This window comes from Hyperolius riggenbachi, chromosome 1, assembly GCF_040937935.1.
Source record: "Hyperolius riggenbachi isolate aHypRig1 chromosome 1, aHypRig1.pri, whole genome shotgun sequence".
Taxonomy (NCBI): domain Eukaryota; kingdom Metazoa; phylum Chordata; class Amphibia; order Anura; family Hyperoliidae; genus Hyperolius; species Hyperolius riggenbachi.
This window is the reverse complement of record NC_090646.1, coordinates 163,599,893-163,619,442: the sequence shown is the minus strand read 5'-3', so window position 1 is coordinate 163,619,442 and position 19,550 is coordinate 163,599,893. Positions and strand designations below refer to the sequence as shown.

The following is a 19,550-nucleotide window of genomic DNA, read 5'->3' as shown; positions in this document are numbered from 1 at the left end:
GCAATAAATGCAAGGACATAATGTAATCAAACTGAAGACTTAATGGGGTTGATTCACTAAATTGCGGGAATACTGCCGTGCACAGACAGCACATGGCAGTATTACCCTTATATCCAGCCACAAGCATCAAAATTACGCTATCAGTGTGACGCATGGTACTTTAGTAGTGCGGCCGTTGCTATGGTAATGTACCTTGCTAACGGTAATGCTCCTTAGTAACATGAGTTATCATAGAAACAGTGGCACTACATGAGTATCGTGGGTTGTGCTAATAGCGTAACTTGCAGACAGAAATAAGGGTAATACTGCCGTGCATTGTCTCTGCAGTATTACTGCGATTTAGTGAATGGAGTACCTAAGCAGCTTGGGGTGACCCAAAACGAATAGGAAAATATAGGGGTCTAAAAGAGAGCGAAACTAAAAGCACTTACTAAATGCAATGCTTAGTGTGGTTTGCCTTCTTAAAACAAAAGGTATTTGCGATAATTCACCTTTAAGTGTGTAACTGTGGTTACCCACAAATGCACCTCTGCTGAATATGCAAAACAAGTGTGATTTAGTGAATAAACACCATTGGATTTGATGCACTAACTAGTGGTAATACTGCCATGTGGAGTAAGCACACGGTTAAGGTGGCCACTAACGGTCCAATTTCTAGCGAAAAATCGTTCGGGCGATCAAGAATTCTGATCGGAAGAAAAATCGTTCACTACACCATCAACGAACCAATCTTTGCTTCCTATCTATCACAACCAATTAAGAATATCCAAATCTTGGTTTGACAAAAATCCCATCGGACGACTATTTTTTTTATAATCGTTCATAACTGATTGTGCCCATCAACTGAGATTAGTTTCAACCAATCCGATCACAATTTCTGATCGCTCGAACAATTTTTCGCTAGAAATTGGACCGTTAGTGGCCACCTTTAGATTTCCAGTACTACCGCAGAAGTGTTAGTTGTTGTATTATGTGTGCTCCGCCCCCCCCCCCCAAAGCAGTAGTACAGTCCAAGAAAAAATAATTATGGGAACAATATAAAACAATAAAAGGAGTCCACTGAGATACAATTTTTGGTCCAATGTCTTCCCCTGAGGGTTTGATGACTGTATGAGTGCTGCAAAATGTGCATCTAAAACTACCAAAGAAGTGAAATTGCGAGTAACGCTATTAGCATGAACCACGGTACCATGAGCATTGCGGGTCAGGCTAATGGCATAACTTGCAGTACACTCCTGCAATAGTACTAGTAATATTACTGCTGTCTACGCACGGCAATATTACTGCTAGTTAATGCATCAGGTCCAGCTTAAAAAACGAACAAACAAAAAAAAAAAACAAGGATGTGGTAATATTAACCTTCCCAGCGTTCAATTTCCCCAGGATTTCTGTGCAAACAGTGATAAAATTTATTTTTAAAACTTTTTTTTCCCTGTAACTTGCCAAAATGTGTCAAGCAAGGGTCTAGTATACAGTGCAGGAGAGTATTGATGTGTATGCATGTTTATACTGTTCACATTGTGTGTCACAAGAGGTAGCGCTCACGGTATGCGATCAACCCACCCTGATAAATTAGGGACTCAACAGAATACCCTTACATGCAAACCAGAATTAAGAACATTACAACCATAAAAATTACAATCCTCTCAAATGCAAAAAGACCAATTAAGTCCTCTTAGGTCTCAGTAGATATCATTAATGTCCAATATATTCCTTGATATGCTAAAAAACTGGACCATATGAATATGATCCTATGCAGTTGAAAGTCCAAGTTTTCAGGACCTAAAATCTACTAAGCTTATATTAGACATTAAACCAGGCTAGAATCAACATATAGGTCTAGTGAACGACAGTCTTCACATATAAATCCCTCAGGACCATATGGGTGTGCTCCTATGCGATTGAAAGTCCAAGTTTCCAGGACCTAAAATCTACTCAGCTTAAATTAAACATTAAAACAGGCTAGAATCAACATATGAATCGAGTGAAAAACAGTCTTCGCATAAATTCCCTCAGGAGCAGCAGTCATTGGCTTCCAGCAGTATCAAAACAGGTCACCTCCACCAGCACCCTTTGTGTGCCACTCACCCCTGTCCTAGACCAACCAATGGTCTATATGAGCCTTGGGACCGTTCCCGGGTCGTCCCCCACCACTCCAGCAACACAGTGTCCACCAATAGATGATAGATGATAATCTTCATATGATGAGTACCTCAGTAAGAAAAAGCTCCCATAGCATAATACTGTTAAATACTATTTATTTATAAAAAGCAATTGCACTCACATGGTCTTCAGTTAAAATCAGCGTTTGAGTAATTTATAACACGGGCTCTCCCCCGTATGGTGGCCAGGCTGGCAGGCTTCTATCAGTGTTCCCCCTCCGTTTCCGCCGCGCGCACGGAAAAACGCTGGGATGGATACCACATGTGCCTCCTCGCCTCTGCTCACACTCAGGCTAGTTCCCACTTCCACATCAGGTTCCGCCCGATCGATTTCGTCACTCAGTGACTCATCAGGGGCATGGAGCCTGATGCCTATCGTGGGATTATATAGGCCAAAACCGGCCCCACTATACACACCCCCCTCCTCACATGCAAACTATCCATACTTCATTATTTCCCTTTCTGCTTCCTCACATGCAAACTATCCAAACTCCATTGCTTCCCTTTCTACTGCCATCTAGAGGCTTCAAGTGGCATAAGCTCCCAAAAAAACTCCATACATAGCCGCATTATCCAGCCTGCAAGTCTGCCGCCATCTAGGGGTTACATTTAACATTGCATCCCACAAACATTCAACATTGAGGAAAAAAAATTATTGCTCATCTATTGACCTTTTTTTTACACATAACCCATTTCCTTCCTCTGCAAGGTTACCAATTGTATGCATATTAACAATACCCATGTGCGTCCATTCATCCCCGCTCCACCTCCCCATAAATCTCCCTAACTTAATTTTCAATCCTCACCTCCCTAAACTAGGTCCCTCAGATCAATTCGACCCATTAGTTTTACCCACTTCCAGATTTAATTTTGTGGAGCAGGAGTAAATGGACACACATTTACAGATAGGTTATAGTTTCCATGCCCTATACACCCCCCACCATCAGAAATTCCCTCCATGGCTTTTGTATATATGTAAATCCCACATTCCTTACCCAAATACATGGGAGTCCATGTTGGCCATACCAGCCTGGTGCTAGTCCAGGTTTCTGTCGGGATGCATGCACACACATCACACCCCTACTCCCCTAGAAAACATACCAGGTCTATGTCTATATTAAGACCGTCCGGTCTCAAGGTGCCCATCCTATGTATCCATCGGGTCTCCTCCTGTGAGACTCTCTTTACTTTATTACATCCCCTCCAGTTGGGAATAATTTTTTGGAGCCCACAAAAAGATAAATCATTGGGATTACAATCATGGTGGCTCCCAAAATGGGCTGAGACACCATGATTGGGGTATCCCTTTTTGATATTACGCACGTGCTCCCCCATCCTCTCCTTGAGAGTACGGGTAGTCCTACCTACATACTGCCATCCACATTTACACCAGGCAAGGTATATGACAAACCTATCATTGCAGGTGATAAACTCCTGAATTTTGAACCTCCTTCCATTACTGAATGATACCACACTGTTTGTTTTGACACCATTGGCCTCCCTACAAGCTACACATCCTCTACATGGGAAAAAACCTGCTGTCTGCCACCCCTGCATTCGCGGGACCTTTTTAGGTTCCACACAACTGGGTGCCAGAATCTGTTTCAGGTTCTGGGCTTTCCTATAAATGAACTTTGGTTGGGTTGGAATTAGGCTCCTAGGTGTCAAATCCGTTTCCAGGATCCCCCAATGTTGTTTAATTATATTTTGGAGTTGTTTATATTGAGTGTTATATCCCGTGATAAAGGCCAGTTCAAACTCACCCGTGCCATTTTTCACTGGCTTCTCCTCCAGGAGCGTCTGTCTATTCAGAGTCCCTACTCTCGCAATCTCCTCATCCAACTGTTTTTCCCCATAGCCTTTCTCCACAAATCTATTTTTGAGGGTTTCCGCTTGCCTGTAATATTCCCCTATGCTTGAGCAATTCCGCTTCATCCTGAGAAACTGCCCCCTTGGTATCCCCAGGATGAAGCGGAATTGCTCAAGCATAGGGGAATATTACAGGCAAGCGGAAACCCTCAAAAATAGATTTGTGGAGAAAGGCTATGGGGAAAAACAGTTGGATGAGGAGATTGCGAGAGTAGGGACTCTGAATAGACAGACGCTCCTGGAGGAGAAGCCAGTGAAAAATGGCACGGGTGAGTTTGAACTGGCCTTTATCACGGGATATAACACTCAATATAAACAACTCCAAAATATAATTAAACAACATTGGGGGATCCTGGAAACGGATTTGACACTTAGGAGCCTAATTCCAACCCAACCAAAGTTCATTTATAGGAAAGCCCAGAACCTGAAACAGATTCTGGCACCCAGTTGTGTGGAACCTAAAAAGGTCCCGCGAATGCAGGGGTGGCAGACAGCAGGTTTTTTCCCATGTAGAGGATGTGTAGCTTGTAGGGAGGCCAATGGTGTCAAAACAAACAGTGTGGTATCATTCAGTAATGGAAGGAGGTTCAAAATTCAGGAGTTTATCACCTGCAATGATAGGTTTGTCATATACCTTGCCTGGTGTAAATGTGGATGGCAGTATGTAGGTAGGACTACCCGTACTCTCAAGGAGAGGATGGGGGAGCACGTGCGTAATATCAAAAAGGGATACCCCAATCATGGTGTCTCAGCCCATTTTGGGAGCCACCATGATTGTAATCCCAATGATTTATCTTTTTGTGGGCTCCAAAAAATTATTCCCAACTGGAGGGGATGTAATAAAGTAAAGAGAGTCTCACAGGAGGAGACCCGATGGATACATAGGATGGGCACCTTGAGACCGGACGGTCTTAATATAGACATAGACCTGGTATGTTTTCTAGGGGAGTAGGGGTGTGATGTGTGTGCATGCATCCCGACAGAAACCTGGACTAGCACCAGGCTGGTATGGCCAACATGGACTCCCATGTATTTGGGTAAGGAATGTGGGATTTACATATATACAAAAGCCATGGAGGGAATTTCTGATGGTGGGGGGTGTATAGGGCATGGAAACTATAACCTATCTGTAAATGTGTGTCCATTTACTCCTGCTCCACAAAATTAAATCTGGAAGTGGGTAAAACTAATGGGTCGAATTGATCTGAGGGACCTAGTTTAGGGAGGTGAGGATTGAAAATTAAGTTAGGGAGATTTATGGGGAGGTGGAGCGGGGATGAATGGACGCACATGGGTATTGTTAATATGCATACAATTGGTAACCTTGCAGAGGAAGGAAATGGGTTATGTGTAAAAAAAAGGTCAATAGATGAGCAATAATTTTTTTTCCTCAATGTTGAATGTTTGTGGGATGCAATGTTAAATGTAACCCCTAGATGGCGGCAGACTTGCAGGCTGGATAATGCGGCTATGTATGGAGTTTTTTTGGGAGCTTATGCCACTTGAAGCCTCTAGATGGCAGTAGAAAGGGAAGCAATGGAGTTTGGATAGTTTGCATGTGAGGAAGCAGAAAGGGAAATAATGAAGTATGGATAGTTTGCATGTGAGGAGGGGGGTGTGTATAGTGGGGCCGGTTTTGGCCTATATAATCCCACGATAGGCATCAGGCTCCATGCCCCTGATGAGTCACTGAGTGACGAAATCGATCGGGCGGAACCTGATGTGGAAGTGGGAACTAGCCTGAGTGTGAGCAGAGGCGAGGAGGCACATGTGGTATCCATCCCAGCGTTTTTCCGTGCGCGCGGCGGAAACGGAGGGGGAACACTGATAGAAGCCTGCCAGCCTGGCCACCATACGGGGGAGAGCCCGTGTTATAAATTACTCAAACGCTGATTTTAACTGAAGACCATGTGAGTGCAATTGCTTTTTATAAATAAATAGTTTTTAACAGTATTATGCTATGGGAGCTTTTTCTTACTGAGGTACTCATCATATGAAGATTATCATCTATCATCTATTGGTGGACACTGTGTTGCTGGAGTGGTGGGGGACGACCCGGGAACGGTCCCAAGGCTCATATAGACCATTGGTTGGTCTAGGACAGGGGTGAGTGGCACACAAAGGGTGCTGGTGGAGGTGACCTGTTTTGATACTGCTGGAAGCCAATGACTGCTGCTCCTGAGGGAATTTATGCGAAGACTGTTTTTCACTCGATTCATATGTTGATTCTAGCCTGTTTTAATGTTTAATTTAAGCTGAGTAGATTTTAGGTCCTGGAAACTTGGACTTTCAATCGCATAGGAGCACACCCATATGGTCCTGAGGGATTTATATGTGAAGACTGTCGTTCACTAGACCTATATGTTGATTCTAGCCTGGTTTAATGTCTAATATAAGCTTAGTAGATTTTAGGTCCTGAAAACTTGGACTTTCAACTGCATAGGATCATATTCATATGGTCCAGTTTTTTAGCATATCAAGGAATATATTGGACATTAATGATATCTACTGAGACCTAAGAGGACTTAATTGGTCTTTTTGCATTTGAGAGGATTGTAATTTTTATGGTTGTAATGTTCTTAATTCTGGTTTGCATGTAAGGGTATTCTGTTGAGTCCCTAATTTATCAGGGTGGGTTGATCGCATACCGTGAGCGCTACCTCTTGTGACACACATTTTTTACTCTTAAGAGGAGGCGAACAGGTGATAGAGGGTTGGGGGTTAAACTGTGAGCGCTGACCTCTTGTTTGAAATTATACTGTTCACAGCATGTTTTTTTGAACGGACATTTCTGTCCATACCGCTAGGGAGGTTAACTGTTATTTTTATTATTGTTAAGAAAATCCTACATCTTACTGAACATGCTTATGTTATTTATACTTTTCATTATATATTGTCATTTCTTTTCCTTTATCTACTGTCCAAGTGTCATTCTAACACAAGTGCTTGAGAGGTATATCCGAGTCCTGAGGCTGCGATATTCTTACCTGTCTATTTCTGACCTGAGGCTTCCTGTCATAGCACTTCCTTGCAGAATCTGCAGACCTCTTGTTGGTTAAAGGCACTCCGTACTTAGCAGCAGGTTTAGTGATCTTCTGAGCAGGAGGGGAGGCAGAGGGTATGGCTTGTGCTGGAGCTGGTCTCTTGGCTAGATTCAGGTGACACAAATGCAGATATGTCAGGCATTAAATGAACCAAGCAGAAATTTTAACTCCCAGGGCAGCTCAGTAGCACATTAAAATGCATGCCAACAATGTGGCTCATTATTGAAAAAAGTGCCGTAGAAATTCCAGGCAGTGTAGCTGAGATCAAACAAAAGCATTCAGCAGCAGGGAGGGTGGAGGAGAGGGTAAGGACAAGACACTGAGCTTCAAACAGTTCAGAGAAGTCACCCATGCTGAACGTCACACCCTGATACTAGCAAAGGGCAGTGAGAAGTGCAGGGGGAGGGGTGTTCACTTATTGAACATGGCAGCTCTTTCAGCTATTTAAAACCACAAGAAATTTGAATTCAAAAGAAAACCTGGGAGCTTTTGTTAAGTATTTTATATGGCACTATTTCTTAAATTTTTCTACACACTTTACAGGATTAACTTTTATTATTGTTTTTTTTCCACAACTGATTTCCTTTAATTTATTAATAATAATATTAATAATAATAATAATAACAATAATAATAATACTAGAAAGCATTTAACAGTTACTTACCAGCTGCGATATGGCCTGCAGGCTTAGGCTGATTCAGAAATCCTCCCATGCCAAATTCTTCGGCAATAAGCTAATGAAATCAAAAAGAACAATATTATTACATTGAGAAAAGGGACACCGAGAGCCCAATATAGTGTAGTATGTATAATGAAGGGTAATGTCAAGTAAGTAAACAATAATACTCACAAACCAGGGTCACCGATTAGGTAACCACTGTAAATGCACGTGAGGCGATTAAAGGCGGCCATACATTAGCCGACCAACCAACCAATCGACCATCCAATTCGATTATTATCGAACTGGATGAAAATTGGTGCTGCCAAGTGCATGCCCGACCGACAAAGCGAGCAATTTCGGGACAGAAATTGGCCGCATGATCGATCGTGCATGTTGGAAAATGGCGGGCCGAAGTCGGTTGGTCGGGTGCGCGGCGGTACGAAACCGCCGCTGCTGCTGCCGCAATATATGAATGTATGTAGGGTAGTGCATTTATACATTACCTGTCCGGTGTCAGCCTCCACGCGGTTTCCGTCCACCTCGCCGGGTTCTGCATACAGGCCGGCGGCCCTATGTCTGGCGGTGATTTCATATGTATGCTCCTAACTATACCGACTACTGCTCTTTAATAGTAATTATATCTGTTATGAGGCTGACAGCCTCATATGAGACTGGCATCAACCACCACGCCCATTACACGTCACTTTGGCCACAGACATGGTAATACTAGAGAGCACGATGGTGATCCCCTGTGCAAAACAAAAATCCTTTGTGTGGTCACCCCATCCATGAATTAACTATACATCCAGACAAGGATAAAATATCACAGTAGTTAGACTGGCAGCTCTCCAGTTTCTAACCTAAGAGAGCCCTATGATCTTCATGGGACTACATATTCAACACTCCTCAGACAGGGCCCAAGCGGTTTGGAAATTGGCTTATTTTCTGCATGGTCAATGCCCATCAGAGGTATATGCAAACAAGGAATTTTGAATGCCAAGTTTCCATATTCCTAATCGCATCTCCTAGACCCCAGCTATCCAACCAACTTCATCTATCATTGCAACCCCTGTGTCACTTTTCCTGGTACTCAAATACCTAGCTCAGGGGTGGGCAAATTACAGCCCGCAGGTCCTCCCGTGCTGGGCTCTGCCCACCATTTCCCTGTAGCCCTGCCCATCAGTGTGGGAGATTTGCAGCTGGAGTTGCTGCAATGAGGATTGGGGAGCAGCGTTGGAGGACAGAAGAGGAGTCACCTGCAAGGTGAGTACTTTATTTTTTATTTATTTTTTTATTTTCAGGTGCCACCACTGACACCAGGGATTAGGGGCACTAGGGGGAAAGCAAAATAACACATTTAAAGAGGAACACGGCCTAAAATGATCTATAGGTTTATATGCTGTCTAATGTGTTTTAAAGGAGGGAAATGCTGATAGCTATAGCTACATACAGGCCTGAATCCATTATCTAGGAGAAGCCTGCTTTCTATCTACATACAGGCCTGGATTCATTCTTTAGGAGAAGCCGTCTATCTACATACAGGCTTGGATCCACTATCTAGAAGAAGCCTGCTTTCTATCTACATACAGGCCTGGATCCATTATCTATAGAAGCCAGCTTTCATTCTACATAAAGGCCTGGATCCATTCTCTAGGATAGTCAAATGAAAAAAAGCTTTCATTTTTTTTTCAAGAGATACAATCATATTTATCGAATTGCCATAAAATCAGATCCTTTTATTGTGTAGTGTGTGGCCACCTTAAAGGCCTCGATTCATTTTCTGGGAGAAAATTGCCAACTGCAAAGGTAGATTAATTTCAGAGTTTATACATTTTCTGATGTTCTCATCCATATTCCAAACATTTAAAGATAACATTTGTTATCCTTTCCTTGTAGTTATGAAAGGCTTATGCAACTTTGAAATGTCAATGTGTTTTAGCTGATGCCTTTGGGATGGTTAAAAGATTTCCCGATGTAGAATAAAAATATTTTCCAACAAAAATAAAAAATTAAAGGGACTCTGAGCACCTCTCATGGGTATGCCTTTAAGCCAGATGAATTCCAACAAAGTCGTGCTATGACCCCTCTGGAGGGGCCTCTTGCAATGGCCATGCGTGTCACTTCCTCTTCCTGCATCATTCAGTGTTGCACTTCTCTAACAGAGAAGACAGGGGTAACCTGGAAGTTATAACATAGCCAAGATGACAGCCGTGATTTTTAAATTGAAATCGAATGAAAACGATTTTGGTGTAGAACGGAATTAAGGCATCAAATGAAAGAGGAGAGCACAAGCCACAGAATGGTATGCGTCTTTAAGTACTTTGCATTACTGGTCGGAGTCTCTAGGAATACCCATGATAGGTGCTCGGAGTCCCTTTAAGCCGTACCTGTGGTGGTAGAAACTTTTCGATGCGTTTTAATATAAAAGACTTCTCCAATATGGAGCTGACAGATGGACGATCCCTGGGATTCCTTTTAAAAAGCAAAGAAAGTAGATTGCGGAGGTCATAAGAATAATGCATGGACACTGGAGGATACGATCCCCGAATAATCTTCAGCACCAGATTCTTCATATTCCCAGCTTCAAACTGAAATCAAATATATTTATGTGAAAAAGCCACAAATGACCAGCTGACAGGAGCTCTTAAATAATGCAATACTTGAAACACTTAATGGAAAATACATGGGCTGCAATACAGGACAATTATGCGGTAAATGGAAGCATTTAAGTTGGCAAACAATTCCCCCTTTTCTAATAACACATTATACAAAAATATCCTTTTCCTATTCAGGCTCACACTCTTCAAACACTTAAGAAAGCAGCATAGGATGCAGAATGAAAAAAACACGTAAAAATAAATATTGACTGTGTCCGAAGTTGGCTAAATACTCCAACTCCAGCCAAAACTTTTATTTCAGTACTGTAGAGACAGAAGAGGTTAGGACTTCTCCAGAAGGTTCCTGTGGCATGCATCCCATGGGAGACAACTGTAGGTCAGGTCATGTCATTGTGTCTATGGCCCATATGCAATTCACGTTTTCTCCCAAGTTTTCTCCTAGGAGATAATTTTTCATTTCCTATTTAAAATACATTTTCAACACTTTGCAACTGAAAAAGCACCACAAAGTAGGTGAGAATGAGCTATAAAAAATATTTGAGTATTTTCTTGCTTGATGGTGGTTTAAAGGGCATTTTATAGATAATTTTGAAATTATCACCTAGGAGAAAACTAAGGAGAAAAAGTTAATTGCATATGGGCCAAGGTGTCTTGTAAAGGAGAGGTTGACAGCAATAAGAACCTGACAGAGGTTCCACCTTCCCACCACTCTAGGAAAATCTCAATCACCATCTGTGTCCTTGTTGACATTACATTAAACTTCTTGTATGGAAAGGACATGAGGACAAATCCTCTAGGGTGAAAAACTGTAAAATGTAATGCTAGGCATACACTGATACAATTATGCGCCGGATCGAGCCGCTGGCTCTATGCCAGCGCATCCCCGCTTGTCCGCGTGGATCAATTCCCGCTCAGGATCGAGTGGGGAATCTATCCGGCAGGTCATCGGACCTGTCGGATATTATCAATCGAGCCATCAGCGGCTCGATTGATAAGGTAGAGAAACTCCGTGTATGCTCAGCATTAAATCCTATATATTCATATTTACACCTCCATATAAGATGTGTATTAGTTCCATAGTATATGCACTGTAACTTTATTTTACTTTCTATGTAACTGTTACTTACAGTAGGCATTATTATCAATCAGTTTTGAATCTGTTACCGACAGGTTTTGGACAAGTCCATCTCCTCATGAGGATTTCTTTTACTTTTAAAAGCACTCCATTTATGGCAGCGGCACAGTCCACGTGCCAGAATAATTTGCACAGGAATAGGCACCCTGACTGGCATCTTTGTAAAGATCCTTTCAAGGGAATACTTTTAAATCAATCGTGGACTTATCATGGTTCAGAGATATCAGATTATAATATACATTTGTAACTGAACGCTACACATGAAGTAAAAAAAAAAAAAAAAATTACAGTGAAAAATATGAATTTTACATTTTACAATGTTATGCCATAAGACCCTCTTAAAGTGAACCAGAGACGGAGCACCATCATGTATTTAACCATTTCTATCAGAGGGAACATTAGAGAAAACACCTACCCTGCTCTCTGTTTCATTCTTCACTGCTCAGCCTGCTTATTAGTCATTATAGCAGAGCCAGAAGGGGCCAGGCTTGGGCTTGAAAATACATCAGAGAAGACAGACTCAGCTATAATGATTCCTGAGCAAAGCCAGACTGAATGCTCAGTTGGGGATTTTATCAGGGCTGCTAACAAGCAGACTGAGCAGTTAAGAATGAAACAGAGAGCAGGGTAGGTGTTTTCTCTAATGTTCCCTCTGATAGATATGGTAAAATACATGAGGGTGCTTCTTGTGGTTCACTTTGAAGTGGACCTGAACTTAGAACTTCCTCTCTGCTCTATACGATATGCAACAACATAATAACCATTAAAAAAAAATCTTTGTTACAGCTGATACAAATCCTGCAATAAATCTGCAGTGTTTCTACTTCCTGCTTTCATGGAAGCAAACATATTGTTAACATCCGGTGTACCTCTCTGCTGTGGCAGTCAGCTAACACAGCTGAGGGCTCAAATCACAACTTGTGCTTTGTCACAGATTAGAGGGAATTAGGCAGGCTAAATTCTCTAAATACATACAGGGGGCATTTCTCGGTTTGCCTTCTGTCCTGTGCAAGACTTCAGGTTTACGCTAAGTACCATTTTGTGAACTCAAAACAACACAGACTTGTGAAGTTATAATCTGAAAAATTCAATATTAATTCTATAGCATTGAATCATAATATCTACTTACAGCATGTTTCAGCGTGCACATTTCATACAGAACACATCCCAAGGCCCAAATGTCACTGCGTGAGAAATCACAAATACAGGCTGAAGAGGTAAATACTATCAAATGCAGATTATTAAAACAATTACAGCTAATACTTTTACAGGTACTGCAATCCAAATATATATAGTTAGCCAAGTATCCTGATTTAAGAATTACAATTTATGATTAGTTGTAGTAAAATGTATTTGAGAATTGCCCACAGGATCCTGGTCTGCTGTTTTCTGCAACGAAAGTAAAGCTCCCCTGGCTGTAATCCATAATCTTCTTTGGTTGAGTTGGCCAAGTGAAGGTGTAATTAAAGACCCTTCATCAGCCCAAAACATTTATCAACCATGTAATGATATAAGCTTGGACCCATTGCAGAAACAAGACAAAGCAGGAGGAGGGACAAGGATTGATTTGAGAGAGCAAACCACTGTATAAACTGACTTTAAAGATAACTTCACCTTTGGAGCAAATTATATCCTGCAGTCTGTCACTAGAACTACAGTAAATACAACTGCCATGTTTATAGTAAAATCTGCACACTAACATTGCTGTTTTACTGAGATTTAGAGTGGCGATTTGCTATTCACCAAGTCCTCATTCCGTTCTGCCAGCATTTTGTATCCACTTAAAGGACAACTGAAGCGAGAGGGATATGGAGGCTGCCATATTTACTTCCTTTTAAGTAATAACTAGTTGCCTAGCTATCCTGTTGATCCTTTGCCTGTAATAAATTTAGCCATAGACCCTGAACAAGCATGCAGCAGATCAGATGCTTCTAACATTATTGTCAGATCTGACAAGATTAGCTGCATGCTTATTTCTTGCGCCATTCACACAACCACTGCACCCAAATAGATCAGCAGGGATGACAGGCAACTGGTATTGTTTTAAAGGAAAAAAATATGGCAGCCTCTATATCCATACACAGTTACAGTTGTCCTTTAAGACCAACTAAAAGACACAGAGAGGTGACAACTCCAACAGGCAGAAAGAACTGCCTAGCAAGGATAGCTTTGTCAGGCCACTCCAACTCCCAGGATTTCATACATTGACATAAAATATCAGCAGTGTATATGATGATATATTGTTGTCAACTACGAACGTTCTGTTGATTGCATTTTCAGTAGCTATAGGTGGCTTCTCTCCAGTTTATCAGCCACTTACATTCTGTCTTGCACAAAGCAGAATTGTAAAGGTACTCAGAGGTGAACTCTGATACAAGAACTAGCTAACTAGCCGCTGCATCCAGATCATCTGCTTTTTCATCGGCCATTCAGAAAACTAGTAAGAAAAACTCAGCCAATCTCCCTTGTGACTCATATTTAAACTATCAAGGCTGTTTACCTTTACTAATAGTTTGGGAGTTTTATCTTAATTTTTTTTTCAGCTCTGATAAATATAATGCTATTAATATAGTAAATGTACAACACTCAATTCAGAGTTTATGGTAAATAAAACTTAAGTTTCCCTTGTTTTTTTTTTTTTTTAAAGGTATGGCAGCAGGTTTCCTTTTATAGCTTTATATGGAACATATAGACATATGTGTCCTAAAATAGTTGGTATGGTTACCTAGCATTGTGGGTTGATAATTTGTGGTGCATTTTGTAGCAGTGAGGAGTGGGGAGGTGAATTTGGTTGCAGTTTCTTCCATTTGCTAGTAAGACTAAATCAATTAGCCATGACATAGTGAGGTGCACTATGACAAGTCCCAGTGCACTAAATCACAGCCCTCAGCAGAGATGGGGTGGGGGTGGGGGTGGTTCGTTGTTGTTCAGCTGCTTGCTAGATCTGTTTGCAGCTTCCTCTCCCTCCACACTAGACTGTGTGTAAGGAATGGAACCCTGTGATTTGAAAAACTCTTGCTAATGTAATGCTGTGTGTGTGATCCCACTTGACGGATGTGATTTTTTAAAAATCCCCCATAGCTTCACACTAGCAAGAGCTTCACAAATCACAAGCGCTTAGAAAAGCACTGCCAGTGTGCTCCAGGCCTAAAACTGCTTTGGTTAAAGCGGATTTTCAGGCCAGCATGATCCCCATCAAAGAAGCAGATCAAGTAGATATGACGCTTTAAACCTGAACAGGTAAAATAAGCGCGAGGGTGCCTGATCATTTGGGTGCCACCGTTGGCTGCAATGCAATTTGTGACTATGATGGTGCCCAGTGAATAATTTGGGTACTAGAGTCTGATTTTGCTTACAGCATAGCCAAACTCCGGCAGGCTGTGAGGGATCGGTAATAGGCGCTTGGCTATAGCACAGCCAAGCACCATTCAGTGGCAGTGTGGCACTGGGACTCGGCTCAGGGGGATCAGTAATAGCCGCTATGGTACAGCCAAGCACCATTCAGTGGCAGTGTGGCACTGGGACTCGGCTCAGGGGATCAGTAATAGCCGCTATAGTACAGCCAAGCAGCATTCAGTGGCAGTGTGGCACTGGGACTCGGCTCAGGGGATCAGTAATAGCCGCTATAGCACAGCCAAGCAGCATTCAGTGGCAGTGTGGCACTGGGACTCGGCTCAGGGGGATCAGTAATAGCCGCTATGGTACAGCCAAGCACCATTCAGTGGCAGTGCAGCACTGGGACTCGGCTCAGGGGATCAGTAATAGCCGCTATGGTACAGCCAAGCACCATTCAGTGGCAGTGCGGCACTGGGACTCGGCTCAGGGGATCAGTAATAGCCGCTATGGTACAGCCAAGCACCATTCAGTGGCAGTGTGGCACTGGGACTCGGCTCAGGGGGATCAGTAATAGCCGCTATAGCACAGCCAAGCAGCATTCAGTGGCATTGTGGCACTGGGACTCGGCTCAGGGGGATCAGTAATAGCCGCTATAGCACAACCAAGCAGCATTCAGTAGCAGTGCGGCACTGGGACTTGGCTCAGGGGATCAGTAATAGCCGCTATAGTACAGCCAAGCAGCATTCAGTAGCAGTGCGGCACTGGGACTTGGCTCAGGGGATCAGTAATAGCCACTATAGCACAGCCAAGCAGCATTCAGTGGCAGTGTGGCACTGGGACTCGGCTCAGGGGATCAGTAATAGCCGCTATAGTACAGCCAAGCAGCATTCAGTGGCAGTGCGGCACTGGGACTCGGCTCAGGGGGATCAGTAATAGCCGCTATAGTACAGCCAAGTGGCAGAGCGGCACTGGGACTCGGCTCAGGGGACCACTAATAGCGGCTATAGCACAGCCAAGCACCATTCAGTAGCAGTGTGGCACTGGGACTCGGCTCAGGGGATCAGTAATAGCCGCTATAGTACAGCCAAGCAGCATTCAGTGGCAGAGCGGCACTGGGACTCGGCTCAGGGGACCACTAATAGCGGCTATAGCACAGCCAAGCACCATTCAGTAGCAGTGTGGCACTGGGACTCGGCTCAGGGGATCAGTAATAGCCGCTATAGTACAGCCAAGCACCATTCAGTGGCAGTGCGGCACTGGGACTCGGCTCAGGGGACCACTAATAGCGGCTATAGCACAGCCAAGCACCATTCAGTGGCAGTGCGGCACTGGGACTCGGCTCAGGGGATCAGTAATAGCCGCTATAGTACAGCCAAGCAGCATTCAGTGGCAGAGCGGCACTGGGACTCGGCTCAGGGGACCACTAATAGCGGCTATAGCACAGCCAAGCAGCATTCAGTGGCAGAGCGGCACTGGGAATTGGCTCAGGGGACCACTAATAGCGGCTATAGCACAGCCAAGCACCATTCAGTGGCAGTGTGGCACTGGGACTCGGCTCAGGGGACCACTAATAGCGGCTATAGCACAGCCAAGCACCATTCAGTGGCAGTGTGGCACTGGGACTCGGCTCAGGGGACCACTAATAGCGGCTATAGCACAGCCAAGCACCATTCAGTGGCAGTGCGGCACTGGGACTCGGCTCAGGGGACCACTAATAGCGGCTATAGCACAGCCAAGCACCATTCAGTGGCAGTGTGGCACTGGGACTCGGCTCAGGGGTAGGGCTGCATGGTTTTTCGGTTTTAAACCGAAACCGCGGTTTGTGTGGAGACGATCTGGTGATCGTCACTCTCCTCAGTTTTCAGACAGCTGCCTGCTTTCTGTACGCTTGGCCCGCCTACCACTGCGCCGATTGGGCAGAAGCAGTGAATATTTATTATGGTTAATAAGCCGGGCAGCGGGGGGCGGACCCACTCGAGTGAGCGGCACAGCGCTTCTCCAATTGCTGGATAGCAATGGAATGACTGCAGCGGTAGCCAGAGCTGTACGCTTTGTATAGCTCCGCCTACCGCTGCAGTCATTCCATCGCTATCCAGCAATTGGTGAAGCGATGTGACGCTCACTCGAGTGGATCCGCCCCCCTCGCTGCCCGGCTCATTAACGATCATAAATATGCACTGCTTCTGCCCAATCACTGGATCTCCTCGGCGCAACGGAAGGCGGATGCTGGGAATCCATCAACAGCTCCAGCAAGAGCCCCTCTGCACTGATCCATCCCAATGACCGGCCTCCGTGTCACATGTCAGAAGGACATGAAAATCCAGCTTGAAAAGAGATTGCGCCCTGTCTGCGAGGTAACATATATCCTGATAAGGACAGTGTGCTTTGCTGCATAGATGTGTAGTTTAGAGAACTGCTATCCAACATTCTTTCAGCATCTACGCCTTTATTGTAAAAGGGTACATTCTAAGTACTCCATGTGGGTAACATCCTCTTTGAAAAAAAAATCGTGGAAAAATCGAAATCACAATTTTTTAGAGAAAAATCGCAATTTCAATTTTTACCTAAAATCGTGCAGCCCTACTCAGGGGATCAGTAATAGCCGCCATAGTACAGCCAAGCACCATTCAGTGGCATTGTGGCACTGGGACTCGGCTCAGGGGATCAGTAATAGCCGCCATAGTACAGCCAAGCACCATTCAGTGGCATTGTGGCACTGGGACTCGGCTCAGGTGATCAGTAATAGCCGCTATAGCATAGTCAGGCACCAGTTGGCTCTAGCTGCGGGGGATCACTGGTGGCGATGAAACTGGGCACTTGGTTATAATTTAGCAAAGGGGATGTCCAAATGAATCAAAGCACACCTGAACTGTGCTTAAAACTGTAGACTTTTACTTACATGGGGCTTCTTTAAGCCCCCCGTAGTCCACAAGGTCCCTCTGCATCCTCTGGGTCCCCTCCGTTCTCCCACTGACTCCGTAAGATGTAAGGAAGGGAAGCTAAGCTCATCCTTTTGAAGGGCCCAGGATTTAAATGTGAAAGCAGGTGCTGTGGGGAGTGGTCAATTTACATCAAGAGGTGCGACTGGAACCCCAGTCGTGCCAACCGCACATGCGCGGTCCCGCCCATGTACACTTCTGATTGAGCTCATGTCCCTGGGAGGGTTCTGCACATGTGTGATCTTCTAAAGAATGAACAGCACATGTGCAAAGTGCTCCCGACGACAAGAGTGCAACAAAGAAGGGTACATGCATGAGTGTGTATGCGCAATCAGCACGATTGGCATTCCAGTCGCAAATCTTACAGATCCAGCAGCCTGAGAACGAAGTGGACCCAGAGGACGCTGCGGGACCTCACAGACTACAGGGGGCTGGAAGAAACCCCTGGTAAGTAAAAATGTCTACAGTTTTAACCACTTTATCCACCACTGCAGTATATCTATGTCCTGTGTGACTTCATCTAAGCCACAAGTCAGTAGATATACGTCTTGTAGCAGAAGCAGTGCTGTGCAGGATTGGGCTTGCTCCTGTGCACATTCCTGGCACTATCTGATGCAGCACTAATTGGTGAATGGGAATATATGTTTTCTAAGCTAATGGGATTGCTTTTTACCATTAAAAATACTTGTATGTTCTCAGTTCATAGTGAAAAATACACACTGTAGCATTATTTCAGAATCAAATATCTTCACCATAAATTGTGACAGGAACATAATCTAAGTTTTGTCATAAGCAGTAAGAATAGCCAAACAAAATTTGTGTTTTCTATCTACAGAAGAACTTTTTATTTTTAAACTGGAATTGGTAAAACTGAGAAATAATGTTTTTTCTATCTTTTTCCTTGTTTTCCCATTAAAATTCATAGAAAGCAAAATTGTTCAAGGGAAAAAATGGCATTGAATGAAAGCCTAGTTTGTCTTGAAAAAAACAATATATATTTCATTTCTGTGTTATAAGTAGGGATAAAGTTATTTCTGATTAAATAAGGACATAGGTAAACTGTCAAAACTGCTCTGGTCCATAAGTGGGAAAAAAAAGGTCTGGATGCGAAGTGGTTAAGCACAGTTCAGGTGTGCTTCAACTTATGACCTGAGTTTTAAAAACAGAAGTTTTTTGATATTATCTAAAAAAACAAAAACAAAACACTTTTTCAACACCTAGCAAGTGAAAAAATGTCAAAAAGTAGCCAAGGGAAGGAACTTGCTTGCTTATCGGGGAAAAAGAAAAGATATTATAAAGTGATTCTGTGAAAGCTTCGCCTATGAGAAAACTCAAGAGAAAAGCCGAACCAGGGTCTATCCAACCAACAACTTTAACACTGCACTTTCTGTACCTCTAACAGTAGCGTATACGCACCACAGACAACAGTACTATCTCTAACAAGTACTTGCACTAACAGAGTGCTATGTCATACACACCTCTTGTTGTTATAGGGCCGGTTTTCACATATCTCCGGAGACAGGTAATAAGGAGTTCCTATACATGTTCGAGCCAGTTCTACAGTGCTGTATTAGAAAATATAACAATGTATAAAGTTCAGAACTGCAAACAATTCTTACAGGTGTATTAAGCAGTTATAAACACATACGGTACCTGTTTAATACTCGGGCTATTCCAAAATCACCTAGCTGTATGGTTCCACTTTTTGTCAAAAATATATTCTATAATAAAGGTAAAGGAAATGTTAGAAACATTAATGCTGCACTTATGATGAATGCAATGAATC

At 43.4% G+C, this 19,550-nt stretch overlaps 1 protein-coding gene across 4 annotated transcripts in view; it reads right to left on the bottom strand.

The window, feature by feature from the left end:
- Positions 1-19,550, bottom strand: part of NEK1 (NIMA related kinase 1) — a 208,340-nt gene that overhangs the window by 144,974 nt on the left and 43,816 nt on the right. For all 4 annotated transcript variants that reach the window (XM_068278807.1, XM_068278809.1, XM_068278808.1 and 1 more), the window contains 6 exons: positions 19,418-19,485; positions 19,243-19,329; positions 12,619-12,673; positions 10,124-10,324; positions 7,740-7,809; positions 7,019-7,179 (listed from right to left, as the gene is read on the bottom strand). In XM_068278807.1, the coding sequence (XP_068134908.1) occupies positions 7,019-7,179; positions 7,740-7,809; positions 10,124-10,324; positions 12,619-12,673; positions 19,243-19,329; positions 19,418-19,485 (642 nt within the window). The remainder of the gene's footprint in view (positions 1-7,018; positions 7,180-7,739; positions 7,810-10,123; positions 10,325-12,618; positions 12,674-19,242; positions 19,330-19,417; positions 19,486-19,550) is intronic.